The 17,419-nt window shown below is 42.0% G+C and overlaps 5 protein-coding genes across 5 annotated transcripts; 3 read left to right on the plus strand and 2 right to left on the minus strand.

Annotated features, from left to right (window-relative positions):
• Positions 1-3,921: 3,921 nt before the first annotated feature.
• Positions 3,922-4,641, minus strand: PG985_001940 (S-adenosyl-L-methionine-dependent methyltransferase; the record flags this gene model as incomplete). The annotated part of the gene is made up of 1 exon (XM_066821709.1): positions 3,922-4,641. The coding sequence occupies one exon, from the start codon at positions 4,639-4,641 to the stop codon at positions 3,922-3,924; it is 720 nt and encodes a 239-aa protein (XP_066689141.1).
• A 5,005-nt stretch (positions 4,642-9,646) lies between these two features.
• On the plus strand, positions 9,647-13,300 carry PG985_001941 (Mg2+ transporter protein- CorA-like/Zinc transport protein ZntB; the record flags this gene model as incomplete). Its single annotated transcript, XM_066821710.1, has 7 exons — positions 9,647-10,568; positions 10,638-10,807; positions 10,869-11,014; positions 11,070-11,574; positions 11,644-12,123; positions 12,194-12,667; positions 12,758-13,300. 7 exons carry the CDS (start codon positions 9,647-9,649, stop codon positions 13,298-13,300), a joined length of 3,240 nt encoding a protein of 1,079 aa, XP_066689142.1.
• Positions 13,301-13,665: 365 nt separating this feature from the next.
• Positions 13,666-14,232, plus strand: PG985_001942 (uncharacterized protein; the record flags this gene model as incomplete). Its single annotated transcript, XM_066821711.1, has 1 exon — positions 13,666-14,232. The coding sequence occupies one exon, from the start codon at positions 13,666-13,668 to the stop codon at positions 14,230-14,232; it is 567 nt and encodes a 188-aa protein (XP_066689143.1).
• Positions 14,233-14,893: 661 nt separating this feature from the next.
• PG985_001943 (uncharacterized protein) lies at positions 14,894-15,733 on the minus strand (the record flags this gene model as incomplete). Its single annotated transcript, XM_066821712.1, has 1 exon — positions 14,894-15,733. One exon carries the CDS (start codon positions 15,731-15,733, stop codon positions 14,894-14,896), a length of 840 nt encoding a protein of 279 aa, XP_066689144.1.
• Positions 15,734-16,402: 669 nt separating this feature from the next.
• PG985_001944 (uncharacterized protein) lies at positions 16,403-16,699 on the plus strand (the record flags this gene model as incomplete). Its single annotated transcript, XM_066821713.1, has 1 exon — positions 16,403-16,699. One exon carries the CDS (start codon positions 16,403-16,405, stop codon positions 16,697-16,699), a length of 297 nt encoding a protein of 98 aa, XP_066689145.1.
• Between the last annotated feature and the right edge of the window lie 720 nt (positions 16,700-17,419).

Below are 17,419 nucleotides of genomic sequence, written 5' to 3' on the forward strand. Positions count from 1 at the left end.
TATTATTAAATATATATATAATTATTTAAATTTTAATATTTATTTATATATATTATAATAAATATTAATATTAATAATAACGTTATATTATATATATTTATAAAATTTTTTTTTAATAATTTTAAAGAAATTATTTTATTAATTATATATTATAATATTTTAAAATTAATATATTTTATTAAATTTATTAATTAATTAAAATTAATATATTTTAATATCGTTAAAATTATCGATAATATAATATTTTAAAAATCGAAATAAAAAATAATTTTATATTTATATTCTTTCTTTATTATTTAATAAAAAATAAAAATGAAAAAAAAAATCTAAAAAGATAATAATTAATTATTTTACAATTGCAATAATAAATATTATATTTTTATAAAATTAAAGAAAAGTTATATAAATATAAAATAAAAAGTCGCGTTAATTTTTAATCGTTATTTAAAAATTTATAAAAATAAAATAATAAAATAAATAACGTTAAAATATTAATATATAAAAAATAAAATTAAAAAAGTCGAAATTAATAAATAATCCTTTAATAAATATATTATTATTAATTTATTATTAATCGATTATTATATAATTAATTAATTTATATATTTATTTAATTTATTTTATTATATAAAAAGTAATAAATTTTATATAAATTTTCTTTTTAATGTAAATAATAAATTAATATCTTTTATAAAATAAATATATATATTATTAAACGTAATATATTTAAAATTATAATATAACGTTTAATTTTATATAATATTAAAAGCTTTTTTTATATAATTTTAATATAAATAATAAATAAATATTAAATTAAGATTTATTATTTATAATATTAATATTATTTTTTTAAAAGGTTTTTAATATAATAAATTTTTTATTCTTTATATTAAAACTTTATCGTTTTAAATTATTACGAAATTTATAATAACGAACAATTTTATTTCTTATATAAAAAACCGGCCGCTTTGATTATTATTTCTTTTATTAAAAAATTATATATTTAATCGAGCCTACGTTTTTAATTTAAAAAACCTATTAAATAATTATTAAACTTAAGGTATTAAAAGTATCGTTATAAAAGGTTAAATAAATAATTATATTAATAAAATTAAATATTAATTTACGTATTATAATAAATTAAAAAATAATATTAAATAAAATATTAATAATAATTCCGAAATTATTATAATAATTAATATTTATAATTTCGAATTATTATCTATTCTTTTATAATATATAAATTTTATAATTATAAAGAATATATTTTAATCGGTTTTTAAATAATATATTATTATAAATTAAATATTTTTATAATATAATACTTTTAAATAATTATAATTAATAGTTTTATAAGTTAAATATTTTTAAATAATTAAAATTCGTTTAATATATAATTATTATTTTTATTCGAATTAATTAAGTATTTAAAAGTAAATAAATCTTTTTAAAATTTATTTAATAATTTATATATCTTATTATTTATAAGTTTATTAAGTCGTACTCTCATATATATTAAAGCTTAATATATATTAAAGAAATTAATATATTAACGTTTATTTATAAAAATATCGTTGTTATAAGTAATATTAAAAATTAAAAAAGTGAAAATATTATTAGAATTTATAATTAATTTATTATTAATATTTAAAGGACGAAGTTTAAAATAAGGTATTAAGGTAATATTATGTTATTATAAAATTATTAATAATTAAAAGTATTTATTTATAATTTATATACTTTAAAAATCTCTTTATTATTATTTATATTAATATAGCGGCTATTAACGTTAATATAAAGCTATTTATATTAACGATAGTATTTTTAAAATATATTTAATAATTTAATCTAGTATATTTTATATATATATAATAAAAAGTTTATTATAATTATTTAATTAATTTATTTAAAGATAGCTTTTTATAATTTATTTATAATATTATAATAGAAATTATTATATTAATTAAAGTTATATAGTTAATTAAGGGAAAAGGATAAATCTTATATTTTTTATTTATATAAAATTCTTATTATATTAATCTTAGTTTTATTAACTTATATCGACTTTAGAAAACGGATTTTTTATAATTATTTTTAAAATATTATATATTACGTCGTCGTTAAAGATTTTAGGCTTTTTAAAACTTAATTCTATTATTTTCGATAAATGAATTTATTTATAAAACTTTAATAAGGGTTTTATAGAATGGGTTAAGAATGAATTAACGTTATTTTTAAATATAATGGTTTATTAGTAAATAATTAGTTTAAATTTAATAGTTTAAAATATATATTCCCGGTTTATTCTTATAATTTAATTAAAGGAAAGTAAATAATAAAAATGGGATTAGTTGAATTTATTAATAAGGTAAATAAAGTATAAGTTAAACGGCTATATTTATTTAATTAATTTAGGCTTTATAAAGTGGGGTTATATATTTAATATATAGGAGTAATTATTAATTATTTATTATTTTATTATTATATTATTATAAAATGGAATCTTATATTTATTAAATTAAGGTTTTAAAATAACGCTTTTTCCTTTTAATGTATAATATTTAAATATATATTTTATTTATATCTACTATTTCAATTGTTAAGGTAGAAGATTTTTTAAGGGGAATAGTTTAATCGAAATTAATCGCTATATAATATACCTTTATTTAAATATTTATATACTTTAAGTTAAATAGGGATACTTTATATATTATTAATTAAATTCTATATCCATTTAATAATATAATTTTATTAATATATTACTATAAAACCAGATTTAATAAAAAGAACTATTAAGGAAATTAATAGTAAAAATATAAGTAACAAGAATGGGATTCGAAACCTACACTAGTTTCCTGACTACGATGCTCTTAGATTTGGATGAATCTCCTGAACGTAGCGCCTTAGACCGCTCGGCCATCTTGCCGTTGTATATTCGCATAATGTATAGATGTGTATTCTTGGATTTTTGATGGTCTATATAGAACCTGAAGCCGCAGCCTTAGATGGGTTGGGGACGATGGGGCATATCCCGGATAAGCTTGAACTTAACCCTGCTTCAGCCAACTATGCAGGGCCTCTTTGGATACAGCCAGTGTTATAAGCGGAAGCCCTTCATAATGGGTCGTCATATGGTGGCTGGTGGTAGCTGAAAGTCCTGGAGCCGAATGTTGGTATGTCCCCTCGTTATCTATATGGTGGCGAGCGCCAGAGAGTGACAGTGACCACCGACGATAACTATGTCAGAGAGCCCCGTGGACATTGTTACTACTCAAGAAGTTCATCAAAGATTGCTTCTTGCCATCTCTGTTTGTCCCGCTTTGGGGACTCATACAAAACGAAAGATGATTATTGTCTGTTTATTGCACATGATATCCTCCCCATTATCCGTTTACCAGATATGGATGTCGAGAGTGAAGAGCATGTCTCCATACATCAGCTCGCTCTTGTAGGCTAACAATATGCTTATAGACGACCGCTCGATCGCTGTGTGAAGTTAGTGCCATGCCTCATAGCTTCTCCGGATGTTCCCTTGGAGGGTTTCCCCACAGGCATCCTTCGACCATTGTAGTATGAGTTTACCTGTGTTCAGCACGTTTTGGTGGTCAGGTTGCAGCAAGGGTCATGTTAGCGGTAGAACCAGGTAGATGTATTATCGGTAGTGACAGAAGTTCGGTTCTAGTATGCTTTCACTGTGATCATCATCATCATCATCATCACCAGTGCAAAAATTCACGATTTTTACCCAAAGCCATAATAATGAAAACATGCCGGGCACTGCCCGGAACTCGACCCATTATCCCAGTGTCTTGACTCAAGACACCACCAGCTGCTGTCCCTCGAGATGCAGCCTCGCAGAATGAGTCCCCATGGTCGGAATTAGCGAGAAATTGATCCATATCACGTCGTTCAAGGCATTCCTCAAGCCCTTACCCGCAATAATGGCTGGCCTGTGGGAAGCACAGCAGGACTCGACTGCATCTTGTGGTCCCTTCGGCCAGCCAGACTCAGCTTCTCCAAGACGATGAGGACAGCATGGTCACCGCGTGCCTGCACGTAGTCAATGATGTCGGCGCTGACGACCTTGACCAGGCCCTCGGCTTCCATCGTCTCGATCTCCGTCTTGAAGCCGCCCGACTCCCAGATCGAGTCGATAATGGTGGCGACGACGATGCCGCCGTCCGTCTTCACGATCCGGATGAACTCCCGCAGCGCCGGAGAGGGCCCAACGTGGCCATGGGTGAAGGTTCCCGCGCACGTCACAATGTCGTAGCGCTCGTCGGCAATATCCACGGGACGCGTCAGGTCTCCCAGAAACAGCTTCTGGTAAACGCCCGTCTTGCCCGCTTCCGTCAGCATCGCAGGGGACAGGTCCAGGCCATCGATGGACTTGGCACCGCCGCGCGCCAGCACCTCGGCCACCAGACCCGTCCCGCACCCGGCGTCCAGTATCGACCCGGTGGCACTTGTATCGAAGTTTAGTGCCGCCTTGGCAGTCAGCGTGGGCGCGATGTAGACGTCGGCGGGCAGGTCGGCGTTGTAGCTCGCAGCCCACTCCTTGTAGAGGGCCTTGTTGTCGGTGCCGTTGTGGGTGGCGCGGGCCTGCGCGAGAAGGGAACCTTCGCCTGTGCGTGTCGACATGTTGGTAAATGGGATCTGGGGTGAAAGTTGCTGGTGTTTGGATGTCTGGTAAGTTGTGCAGGAGTAGATGGAATGGTGCTGGAATGCGGGTGTGTCCTGTATTTCAATTGAATTACCGTACGAATTCCGCAGATACTTATATGGCTCTTGATCCCTTTTCACATGGAAGCTGCCGCTCGTATGTGACGACATAGTCGAGACTAAAGAAGCAAGTCGTGCGCCCCTTTTGCTACTTCTATCCACTCAGTGACAAGGGGCTCGAAAGTATCCTGGCTTCCGGCGTCGCCAATGGTCAATTCATTTGTGGGAAAACAACACCAACTTTCAGAAGCCATGCAGTCAGCCGTAATGTCGTGATGGACTCCACACCTCGCCCGTGGGGAAGACAAGAAACTTGTTGGCTTGGCGCTCCGACAAAGTACAACAGGCATGTACACAGCCGCCTGCCTGCCTGGTCGGAGTACGTCCGCCCAGGTACATGACAGGATTCCCTCAGGGCCCTACCGAGGTAAATAGTTGACTGGTCGACGCATGCCATCATTCCCAACAAACCGGTCTCTTCGTCCAAATATGCCGCACAGTACCAGGGCAATTAATACCCTCAGCCTAAGTAGGGGAAACATAACATGTTCTCGGCGCTGAATCGTCCGAGGTGGCCCGTCTCACCACCTGCTGTGTAACCTCAGCCTGGTCCTCTAACCGGATCGATCTGCAAAACCAGTTTTCGCTGCCGTGGGTAGCACGGCAGTAGCATGATCGGAACCGAGACGATGATTGTTGCCCCGTTGCGCCGAGATCTACGGTCTTGGGGTAGGACTTCGAGGCAAGGGATTGACGATCCATGTATGACGGCAATAAAGTCTCACAAGCAAGCAAGCGGCGGGAATGTTTGGCGTGTACAACAGTCGAGCGGCTGGCATCAAACCTAGGGGAAATCTCATACGTGTCGAGATTGTTGGGGACAAAGGCGGACGGATGAAGTCGGTCGATGGCACCCCCACGCCCCCTCTCCTTCGCCGTCCCGGTACCCCACTTCTGACCGGTTTGGTTTATTAATTACGGTCTATAATCGCCTTATTGTTCTCCACTCACATCGGAACCTCCTTTGCATGGTTCCGACCTGACTATTACTGCCGGGAAGAGGAGTCGGTATGTACGACCAATCCGATGGGGGCTCTAGCGTCCATTGACCCCCCTGTGGGGCTCACTTACAACTCGCTTAGCAACCAATGCTAGGACGTCATCGGGTAAGAGGGTCTCAAGCGCGCGAGCCTCTGAAGTATTTGCAATTGATTGCGCGTTATCCGACACTTAATATCATGGCGTGATCCGTTGGTCATAAACGATGATCTTGCCCAAGTAAAAGGTACATTCCGTCTATCTAAGGTCAGGGCCCAAATGATTGGAAAGAGGCCCTGGTTTCCATAGTTCACGTTGCTCTCGGCGGTCTCGATCCGATCTCCCCTAGTGCCGAACAGCCGGACCCAGACCGTGGCCGGTCTCCCATATAACTCTCAGGAATCAGCTAACTTAGCGCGGCGCTAATATACCCTTATACCCCTTATTAAAATAGGTAGGAAATTATATTAAAATAGTATCGATCGATAAATTAATATTAGCTATTAATTATCTATTAAAATTATTAAAACTATTATAATTAATAATATTATAATTAATATAATTAATAATAATATTTAATATATTTATTATATTTATATTTAATATATTTAATATATTTAATGTATTTATTATATCTATTATATTTACTATATTTAATATATAATATATCTATTATATTAAGCTTTATAGATTTATTAACTTTATTTTAAATAATACTCTTTTCCTTAAAATATATAATATATATAAAGGATTTTAAGAAATCTTTTAAAATAATTCCTTAAATATTTAATAAAGCTTATTTTAATTCCTTTATTATAAAGCTTTATAAATTATAATTTATTTTTAACTAATATTTTATTTAAACTCAAATGTTTTTTATAACGTTTAAGTTTAATAAAAGTTACTTTATTTTAATAAGGTTAAAATAATATATAATATATTATATAAATATTAAGGTATATAATAAAGCGTTGTTTTATTAAAATATTATACGTTTTTAATTAAGTTATTAATTAATAAAAGTTATAATTAAAGGAAGTATAATATAATAATATTTAAAAAAAGTTAATTTTCTTATTTTTTTTAATATACTTTTAAAATATTTAGCTATAGAAATCTTAAGTATATATATAATTAAAGGAGGAAAGGTTTTTAAAGTCTATAATAATAATAACTTATTAATAAATTAAATATATTATTATATATATTTTATTAATATATATTAAACTTTAAAACTAAACTTTTAATATTAACTATTATTTTAATTATTATTTATAATTTTAAACTTTTTAATACTTTAATTAAAGGGTTATTAATAATATATAATAGCTTTATATTACCCTTTTAAACCTTAATTTCTTAAAGATTTAATTTAAAACTACTTTATTATAATTAATAAGCTTAAATAATAGGTATTATAAGTCGTTTTAAAGTATTTTACGGTTTTTTAAAAAGTTATATATAAACTTTATAAACTAGTATTTCTATTTAAGAAGAAGTTTAATAATAATTCTTTTAAAGCCGTATTTTTTTAATGTAAAGGGCGTTATAAAAGCATATTAAATTTAATATTAAAAGAAATCGATTATTCTTATAATATTAATGTATATTAAGTTTAAAAAATACTTTTTTAAAATTTTATATTTTAACTTTTTATTTTTTATAAGTTATGTTTTCCTTACTAGCGCTAATATATTTAAATCGCGATCGGATAAAAAAGGTTAACGGCTTAAAGTTTTAAGGGTTATTAAAGTATACATTAATTATTATTAAGGTAAAAAAGTCGATATTATTATATTTAAATACTAATGAAGTAAATATTTAATATCCTTATTTATTTTATTATAAAATAATATAAAAATAGATTTAAACTATTAATAATTAATATTAAAAGTAAAAGTTAATAATAAAGTTTATAATATTTTAATTAATTAATTATAATTATATTTAATTAACTCTTAATTAATGTATATAATATTTTTAATTATATTTAATTATAATAAATTTATAATTTTAATTAAAAATAGTAGGAATTTATAAATAGGTAATAAATTAACGAATAAAAGCTGTAATTATTAAAAAGTGGCTCTTAACGCCGCGCTAGGTTAGATGATCCCTGGGAGTTGTAGTCAGTACCCCTTTCCCTCCACCCGGCGACATGGTGCATGTCCTGGTCGTTCCCGGTGATCTCGGCATCCCACAACCGCACTAGCCAGCCTAATACCATCGGCGACGTCACGTAGGCCCGACTTATTCACCGTGGCCGTTCGGACGGGTGGCCCGGGGATGGAGGGGAGTTCCCTGCTGCTAATAGAAAGCGGATCTATTGGCATTCACATTCGCAAGAACGATTGCCAAGGGGTTCTGTCAAGTGGGTCCACGTATGTCACAGTTTGCGATAGACAATCGATTAAGTAAGCATACACATCAACGCGAGATCTTTGGCAAGATCCTGATAGACTATCCGGTGATCCGTATGAAGCTGGCGCATACGATCCGTCAAATCGAGGTGTCGCACAGTTGGCTCGAGACCCTCGCGTATCAGGGTCAGAAGATGAACGAGGGGGCTACAAGGTCAATCTTGCGGCCCCTATCACCAACTTGAAGGTGCAGAGGACGCCGACCTTCGACTTTTGCGCTCGGGAGGCCTTGCAAATCTTTGGGGGTGTGAGCTACATGCGAGGTGGCGAGAGCGCGAAGGTCGAACGGCCGTATCGTGACATAGGTGCGTACTTGATACCAGGCCAGCCGGAGGGAATTATGGTCAATTGTATATGTTAGACTTTAGTATACGGTAGGGTATGCACACTGTGAGAGGGAATGGCATAAAGCTGTAAGATGAGAAGTCAATCTTGCAAGTATGAGTTAGAAACTAGGTGAAGTAGGTACTGACCAATATATACGCAATATATAGTACATATTTGGAACTTTGGCTTCAAATCTCCAACCTGTCGGTTCTATGTAGCGGATTGAAGATGCCGACAGATTCAAAAAGTTGGTAAGCACTGCTGCTCAGACTAGTGATGCCTGAGGGAGGCATTGCATCCGTTCCAATTGGCTAGACGCTGACGTAGAAGCTGACCACCTGCATGCAAAGTGCTGAAATAATCAAGGTCGAACATACATAATGTCCTACTCCAATCTACGCCCGCTTCGACAAGGCAGCTTTCCCCGCAGTTGCGACAAGCTACAAAATCTTGAGGTCGCGGGTCGTTTTATCTTGCTGCTCGGGGGCCTTTGGTAGCAGATACACTCCTTGAAAGGTTTTCTTTTGCATATCATATGCTCTCGAGTATCTTATCTTTTTCGTGTGCCTGTATTACCTTGACCACCTTGAATATGAGTCGCCAATTCACTGGCGAGGCTCTGAGCGGCCGGGAATCACCTCCACCCCCTCCTCCACAACGCGCTGCTACTCTTGGTACCCCTTCAAGCCAAAGCACAGCAAGCCGTGTACGCCAACTTAGTACCGGAAATGGGGGAAATATGCCCTATTGCGGCTTTGAGGCAAACAACATGCCTGCAGAGCCAAATGGCATCAGACCGGTCAGCTCTAGCTATTAACCGTCAAAGGAGATGTGTTGGGATGTGAATTCTGACGCTCGTGGAGCAGGGTACTACCTATGGCGGCTGGGGCGAGGCTACCTCGTACGGAAGCGCTCCGTATTACCCCCCTCCATGGTCCCAGTACGTACAGTACCCGACACAGCAGCCATATGTCTATCCACCGGACGGTGCTGGAGGAAACCCATTCGCGCCTCCACCCATGATGAATCCCATGATAGCATATCCGTCTCCGGGAACACATAGTCCCGCGCCTCTTCCTGGCCACACACGACGTCATGTCCACGCTCACCACGGTACTCGACACCGACCAGAATTATTAATGAGGGCCGGAAGTGTTAGGGGCACTTCTGCTAGTGCCGATAAAAGTCGTGACGAAAGCAGTAGCGCATGGTCCGAAGATAGCGAGACTTCCACCGAAGACTGGGATTCCTCTTCGCTGGGGAGTGACGACTACGAAGAGGTTGATGGAGTAGAAGGGAAAGTCTTCAGCTTCAGACCCACCAGGGCGCCACCTGCTGAAATAGCGTCGGAGAGTGAACTAGAAACTGCTGGAGGGCAAATTAACATGGGGACTTCTGATGCCCATCAGACTGAAATGAGGAACGTCAGGATCGATGGTCCACCGCCCAAATCAAGTATGCTGAAGACACTGGATGTGTTTGCATCTGATTACACCGGCGACTTCTTCATCGAAGGTACACATTCGGCCAAGCTGACAACAATACATGACACCAGGAAGCAGCACCATCCCTTGTTTCGATGGATGCATCTGTCACAGCCCATTCTGGACTTAGATACAATGTCAGCGGAGATTGTGAGGGTCGCAGGTCTCGGAAGCGCTGAACTCTATGCCCTGGCTAAGCTATTCACCCAAATCAAGAGAGAGGCAGTCAAGGCACGCCGTACGACCGAGGGAGACACTGTGCGACATATGGAGCCTAAGTCTATCAGTGTTCCCATACCTACCGATGACTCTCAACCCCTGGCGCGAGGTGGTGGGTCCACCTCCAGCCAAAGGTACATGACCTGGGTATGCCTGCCGTACTTTTCCCTGGAAACTTATGGTGGTCCGTTGTCTGCGGAGTCGAACACATTGTTCCCCATCGAAACTCTGCTACAAAGCCAATACACACGCACAACAGCAACCAGGGAGACGCAGCAGGTTCACTATCGCAGCAACCCGACCAGTGGTGATAAATGTTACCATATTGCACAGTTATGGTGCATCATTGTGGACAAGTGTAAGCTCCCTTAATCTTCTGGTCCTGCAGGACCCTGCAGACTTTTACTCATATTATGTGTTTTCAAAGCGTTGCTCGTCACCTGCGGACGTATGCCCTCAGCAAGTTTGCGGGAAAATATCATCTCGATATCGCCCGAACCTCCGGCCGAGTCACCCCCTCGCTCCAAAATGATCTACGTCTCTTATTATGACAACGTTATGTGGTCCTTTTCTTTAGAGGACTGTTCAACGTGGTTCGTAAGTTCTGGCTCTCCCTGGCAACCAGATCAGTTGACTGCCTACTGAGCTGAGAAAACAGGGGTTCATCAAGCATTTCCATGCTTTCTGGCCTCGCCCTATAGGATTCTTTCATCGCGACAAGGTAGTCACAGAGGAAGACTGGCCCCGCATATTATATACCTGCAGGCACGCGAACAGCCCGGTGACATTAGCATTGCGCTTCTGGTAAGACCTCAACTTGCACCTATCTCTTTACGGGACTTTTTTAATACTCGAATAGCAGTCTCTCGTCTCCTCGAGCGCCTGGCTCTCTACAGCCGCTAGAAACGGTAGTCTCTCATGCGTCAGAGAAAACCAAGCAGGGGACTTACGTACCGGGTAGTTCAGGCAGCGCCATCACCAAGACGGTCTCTGAGTTATTTCACGTCTTCACTTGGCTTGATGATGTGCAGCTTGAACCTGGGAGCAGCTCAGCCGGGGAATCGGCAATCCAACAGAGTCTTGGTGAAGTTGACGGATATCTGGCAAGCTCAACAAAACTGCAGGAAAAGTCGGCCTACAAGCGTTGCAACCATTCAACACGTCAAACAGTGCATGCATACTTGGAGGGGCAAAGCCAGGCTATCGGCAGCCAGGGGGATGACGAAAGAAGCAAGGACTACTCGCAACGTGTCGACATATACAATGCGGCTGAGTTGGTCTTCCAGTTCTTCCTACCAGTTTCGGTAGACCAGGATGTCCCAACAGTCGGAAAATACTGGGGTGCTGTTCAAAAGCTGGTCGAGGTTTGTCTCCCATAGTTCAACTCACTATATGTATATGTGTTGCTGTACTTCTTCTAACTTGTTGAATAGATGCCACAGCCTCCCCCCGTTGATCCCGGGGATGAAGATGAGCCACGAGCGAAATCCAAAAGATCACATCCGAAAGGCATGGTGTCTCAATCCGTACTCTCCGAGGTTCGAAACATGCTACGCGGATTATCGCGAATAATTGTGTACTTCCAGGGTATCATGAAGCACGTCCCCGCAGCAGATCGTCGCGCCTTATTCATTCCGGACACGCTCGTACTTGCATGGATGCATCTACTGATGGCTTTGGTCATGAGCTTACATGAAATTGAAGGCTGGGATGAGAACCTGGGAGTGTTCGGAGAGCTGACCATCAAGGGATCCATGGATGTCATGTCTACCTTGCCTAGGGTTGACTTGAGAAAGCACACTGCCATGCAACCATTGCAGCTCGTGTCATTACTTGGTCTGAAGCTTTTCCAGGACTCGACGGATGGAAACCAGACCTTAAGCGACATCTATGCGGAGTATATAAAAGACTTGGTAAGCATCATTACGTACATTGCCACCGGCTACCCAGCCAGGATGCGACTTACCCCATGCTCTCAAACAGGACAACGAGATCCGAGTGAGCCCATCCCGTTCACATCAATCTCGAATAGGCTGGCTGCTAGAAGAGATTGCAATCATCATGGATGTCATCGCAACCCAGCGGCAAATCGTCTCGGGTCTCCAGTCGCGACCAGGAAGACCCACGCAGCTGAAACGTGTGGAAGCTGGGTTACTGCAAACAGTAGGGTCAAAACACGACACACCAGAATACGATGCATTGGATATCACCGCTCATCAGCGATCACGATTCCATTCCAGCACGCACCATGTTCGACCGCACTCCACCGCCCATCATGTCAGTCGTCAAGTTGAGCCGGTTATAGGCTCAACTGAACCGGACGACATTTCCAAGCTATCTCCTACAGACCCTAACGGGTTGCTAGGGTTGCTCCTGGGCGACTGCAAGTATTGGGTTGATAAGAGAACCCGAGAGTTTTCCGAGATGAGGACCGAGGCCGCGAGATTGGAAGCCATGGTGAGTCCAAGCTTCACGGGCGCCGGCCGCTCTCACTTCTTTTCTTGTTGGTGTCGTACTTACTGACGACCTGCTTTCACGCATATAAAGAACGTCACCCGGATAGACACTACGAAAGACCGACAAGAGGCCGCCGTCTACGCCTTCACCATGGTGACCATAGTGTTCCTGCCACTCGGCACCATTAGTAGCATCTTCGGCATGAACACGAGCGACATTGCCAACCTTGAGTCGGGCCAGTGGGTATACTGGGCCACAGCCATACCCGTGACCGTGCTCGTCATCATTATTGGCCTCTGGTGGATGGGGGAGCTACGGAGCCTCGTCGAATGGCTTCTGGGCCGTCGTTATAAGCGTTCTGGCACCGACTACCGGCATGTTGCTCTTGCTACACCCCCTCCCCCCTCCGGGCCCCATGTATTTACCTGGCCGCCCTCTACCTCCGGGGGTACGGCCGCCTGGTGGGATTCGTCCACCGATGGATCCACCCTTTATAAGAGTTGTCGGGAGGCCGCATCGACGATAGGTGATTATGCATGGGATGCCTTCATGGAGACGAATAGGGAACCCTTGGGATATGTCAAGAAGATGACTTGGGCGAAATACCAAGACGTTGGATCCGATTTACTATAATAAGTGGTTGGGTATAGCCGCTTGAATTTCTTTCCATGCTGCTAGGTCTGTCGGGAGCAAGGTAGGCCTTGTTGTTGATGCAGATTTCTTCGAGATGAGAGTCCAGTCATCACAGCCAAAGTCAGCCAAACGCTCATGATGCAACCCCTACCCTGAGCTGGGTTGCATGGGTAAGCGTTGGTCCAAAACGGACTAGCGCGACTTGACCTGTGTTTCCCGCGGCGCTTATGATGGTCTTGGGCATTTTGAGTTAGATATCAACAGTCCCTAGACAACAACAAATTAATACCAAGAACTCGGTTCTCGTAACCCACCTGAGTCGAAACCCAGGCCCCGAGCCCCTTGAGACGCAATCTCGTGAGACCATGCCCACACCAACGACGGCCCAGATCGTGCAAGCGCCGGCGCCTGACCCCGCATCGGTCCACCCCCGCACCGTCTTCCTCGCCGGCACCACCACCGCGGCCAACGACGGGAGTGGCGACTGGCGCGACGTTTTGTGCGAGAAGCTCTCGGCGCACCCCATCACGTTCTACAACCCGCTACGGTCCGACTGGGACTCCACTTGGCGCAACGACGTGAACTGCACCCCGTTCCGCGAGCAGACGCAGTGGGAGCTCGACCGCCAGACGCGCGCCGATCTCGTCGTTGTGTACCTGGGCCCGCACACCGACGCGCCCGTTAGCTTGCTGGAGCTGGGACTCGTCGCTGGGCTCGCGGCCGGGTCGTCGGGGCCGACTGCACCGGCGGTGACGGATGAGGGCGGGGACGACAAGGACGAGAAGAGGAAGAAGAAGCAGGTGCTCGTCTGTGCACACGAGGGGTACAAGAAAAGGGGTAACGTACAGTTGTTCTGCCAGAAGTTCGGGATAGAGATGGTGGAGGCGACTGAGGACTTCCCTTCTGCCATATTGCGCATGCTGGGTCTATGAGAGCTTTTTGGCATCGGCTTTGGCCATCTCCTGACGTCGAATCAAACGTAGACTAGAGCGAATTCGAAGGGCGTTGTAGGTTTCACTTACCCCTGAAACACTCCCCGAGCCGGCCTGCGCATCAACACAACCTTGTACATCTGCATCCCCGCCTTCATGTTTCGAGGAAAGTACCTGACCTTTGACAATAACATGGCAGTATGAAGCTAGTGCGTAACCTTCAAAGCGCCGCAAAGTTAGATGTGACGTAGCTGGCTAATGTAAGCCTATCTGTTATATACTTATACTGCTGCTTATTGGTCCTGAGAAAGGTGCATAACATGCCACATTTGTTCCTGGTGGCGCAACCAACGTCTGTTTACATCATATTACCTGGCGGATCTGACTAACGGAGAAAGAACATCCTCGGAGCAGACCTTAATTCAGTTTGTGGTGGACAAACCACCGCGCTAACAAGTCACGAAGTTGTGCTCCGTTCATCCTAACTAATTGGCAATAGTAGAGAGGCAACGGCAATGTTCTTTCCTGTAGTGGTCTCCATTCGTAAACTCTTCTACTCGATGGTGTATTCATTCACTATGAATTGGCAGTTTCCCCATCTCCGGGTGCCAATACGCCTGACGTTATGCTTAGGTTGGTTATCTGTCCCCAGCTTTATCCATTACTTCTTTTCAACCTCCTTGGCCAGTAGACCCATGGGCGTAACCACCGATCCGTCCAGTGACCGCGATACCGCCCCCAAGACGACCTTAAGCACGCCCTCAGCCGACAGGACGCCCGCCTTGCCGTTCCACGTGGCCGTGTCCACCATGTCGCGCGTTCCCTCTCTCTTGTACATCTCGTCATCGCCCTTCATGCCCGCGCGCACTTTCGAGTCGTTGCCAATCTGAAACAGCTGCACCCCGGCCTGGTAAGACGGCGCGTCGACGCGGTCAAGCTCCCGCGCGGCCGCGGCTAGCGTGCCGTACAGGGAATCCTCAATATGGCCAGCCGTGACGACGATGAGGTTCATTGGCCGCTTGCAGTACCGATTATTGTGCAGCCGCGTCAAGAAGCTGTAGTCGGTGACGTACTTGGTCAAGATGTCATTCAGCCGGGCCCCCAGCCTGGCGCGGCCCTGCGGCTTGACCTGGTGCAGGATGCCGGCCACGTTGTCGCTCTGGCGGGGCGAGCCGACGGCGAGGCCGATGCCGCGGTAGCCGCTCTTGTCGACGGAGGAGAAGAGGTGGTGGCCGCGGGGCCGGTGGTTGACGAAGTAGAGGTCGATGCCGTTGGGGTCGCGCTCGCAGCAGACGGGGACGACGGCGCAGACGAGGGCGATGACCTCGTGCCAGTACGGCTGCATCGACTCCGAGTCGTCGATCAGGAAGACTGTGTCGAAGACCTCGAGGAAGGCGAAGGGGTCTTTGTCGTTGCTGACTTGGGTCCGGGTGAGTTCGGGGATTCCTTCGCCCAGCGGGTAGGGTGGTGCGGGTGAATTTGCTTTGGCCTCGGGCTCCATGGCTGCAAGTTGCTGAATCCTTGTTGATACAACCAATCAAATGAGATCACCTAGGTGAGGTGCAGTATGGTCTAGGTTTCTAAGTTTGAAAGTGAAGATGCAACGTCGGAGAGTGGCTGTCAATTGAGATCAAATGTGACAGCTCTAGATTTCTTTGTTTCCATTTGCCAGGAAAGTGTCACCAGCCAAATGAAGGCAGGAAGCCTGTAGATCATGGACCATCCGAAGAGCGATTGAGATTAAAATTAAAGTAGGCTTGAAATTGTTCTTGTTGGCGTAACTGCCTGCTCTCAATCGCCATCTCAAACCATTGGGCTGAGGAGTGTTTCCTTGTGGAAACGGTACACAGCTCTACATTCACAACGTTCGACGAAGCACACAACCGAGCGCTTTCTTGACATGACCACTCCTACGTATATGGGCTCAAACAGCTTCTGCAGATTGATTGTACATGTTAACATTGCACTCTACTTTTCGAGCCGTCCAGGTCACGTGGGAACTGGGTATTGGGTTGGTTGGACATGGAAATGTTTCGTTTTGTCAGATTCGGCCGAATTGATGACCCGACCGAAAACTCGTGCAACCATATAAGTCGTAAGGATCCTGGGAAGGTGGCTTCCAGACTTGATGCCGAACTCCTCTTTTCCAAACATCATATATACCCTTACAATGTTTTCGATCACAAGCAGAGCAGCAGTGCATCCGTCTCGCAACTGGCACTTGTTGCCCAAACCCCAGCAGCATGCCTCCTTTTCCTCGTCTAGGCAGTTTACCAACAAGAAACATAATAATTCTCAAGATGAGGAGTTGCAGCTTCCCGGCTTCAAAGTCAGCGACATCGTGTCGACGAGGCGTGGGCGCATCATTTTCTACAGCGCAGTGACGGTCCTGGCCACCATGGAGAGCCTGACGTGGCTGAATGTTGCGCCCAAGATCTGGGCCAAGAAACCCGAAGATGAGCGTTGATCTGTAAAAGTATGTTACACTATCACATGATCTGAAACTGTTTGCCAGACGCTAATACGTTACTAGCAAGGCGTCTAATAGTTGCTGCGACTATCCCATCTCCCTCCATGGCCTTTGTCAGAACACCGGGTGTGCTGACCAGTTTGGTTAACGTACTGAGTCATTGGATACTATCAAGTGTACCCTTCGTAGTGCTCTGTACAGTAGGAAGTAAATTACAATTCCATCATTTTCTCCATAATTGCATAATGAACATCCATATGCGGTGCATATGTCATCCTCCAATAGTAGCCTTGACTGTGAATTTATACTCTAGTGTGGGCATTCTGTGTGGTATTAGCGTCTTGTAATCACAGAAAGGGTCTAGGTCAGCCTACATCAGCCCGGAGGCTTCGGAGATCTGCTTCCTTCTCCTTAAGCTGGGCTAGAAGCTTGGCATGAAGTTGATCGACGTGGACGAGCACCTTATCCCAGTTCTCAAGAACAAGGGTATGAGTCTTCCAGTCGAATCAGTGGGGCCTACCCTCCTGGGTACCCACGTTCGTGTATGCCGCCCTCCACTCCCTGCATAAGCTCTTGAGCGCCTGAGGGGTTACAGCCATCTGCTTGTGAAAGATGCTGAGGAGTTAAAGTATATTGAACGCCGTCTAAGTGCATTTATATGGTCGTTTAGTTTATATTAATAATTATAGGGAACAAAGTAACTTAAGGTTCCCCGGC

The sequence above is a fragment of the Apiospora marii genome, assembly GCF_038362585.1.
Source record: "Apiospora marii strain CBS 49790 chromosome Unknown utg000002l_segment0_segment0, whole genome shotgun sequence".
In the NCBI taxonomy this organism is placed as follows: Eukaryota; Fungi; Ascomycota; class Sordariomycetes; order Amphisphaeriales; family Apiosporaceae; genus Apiospora; species Apiospora marii.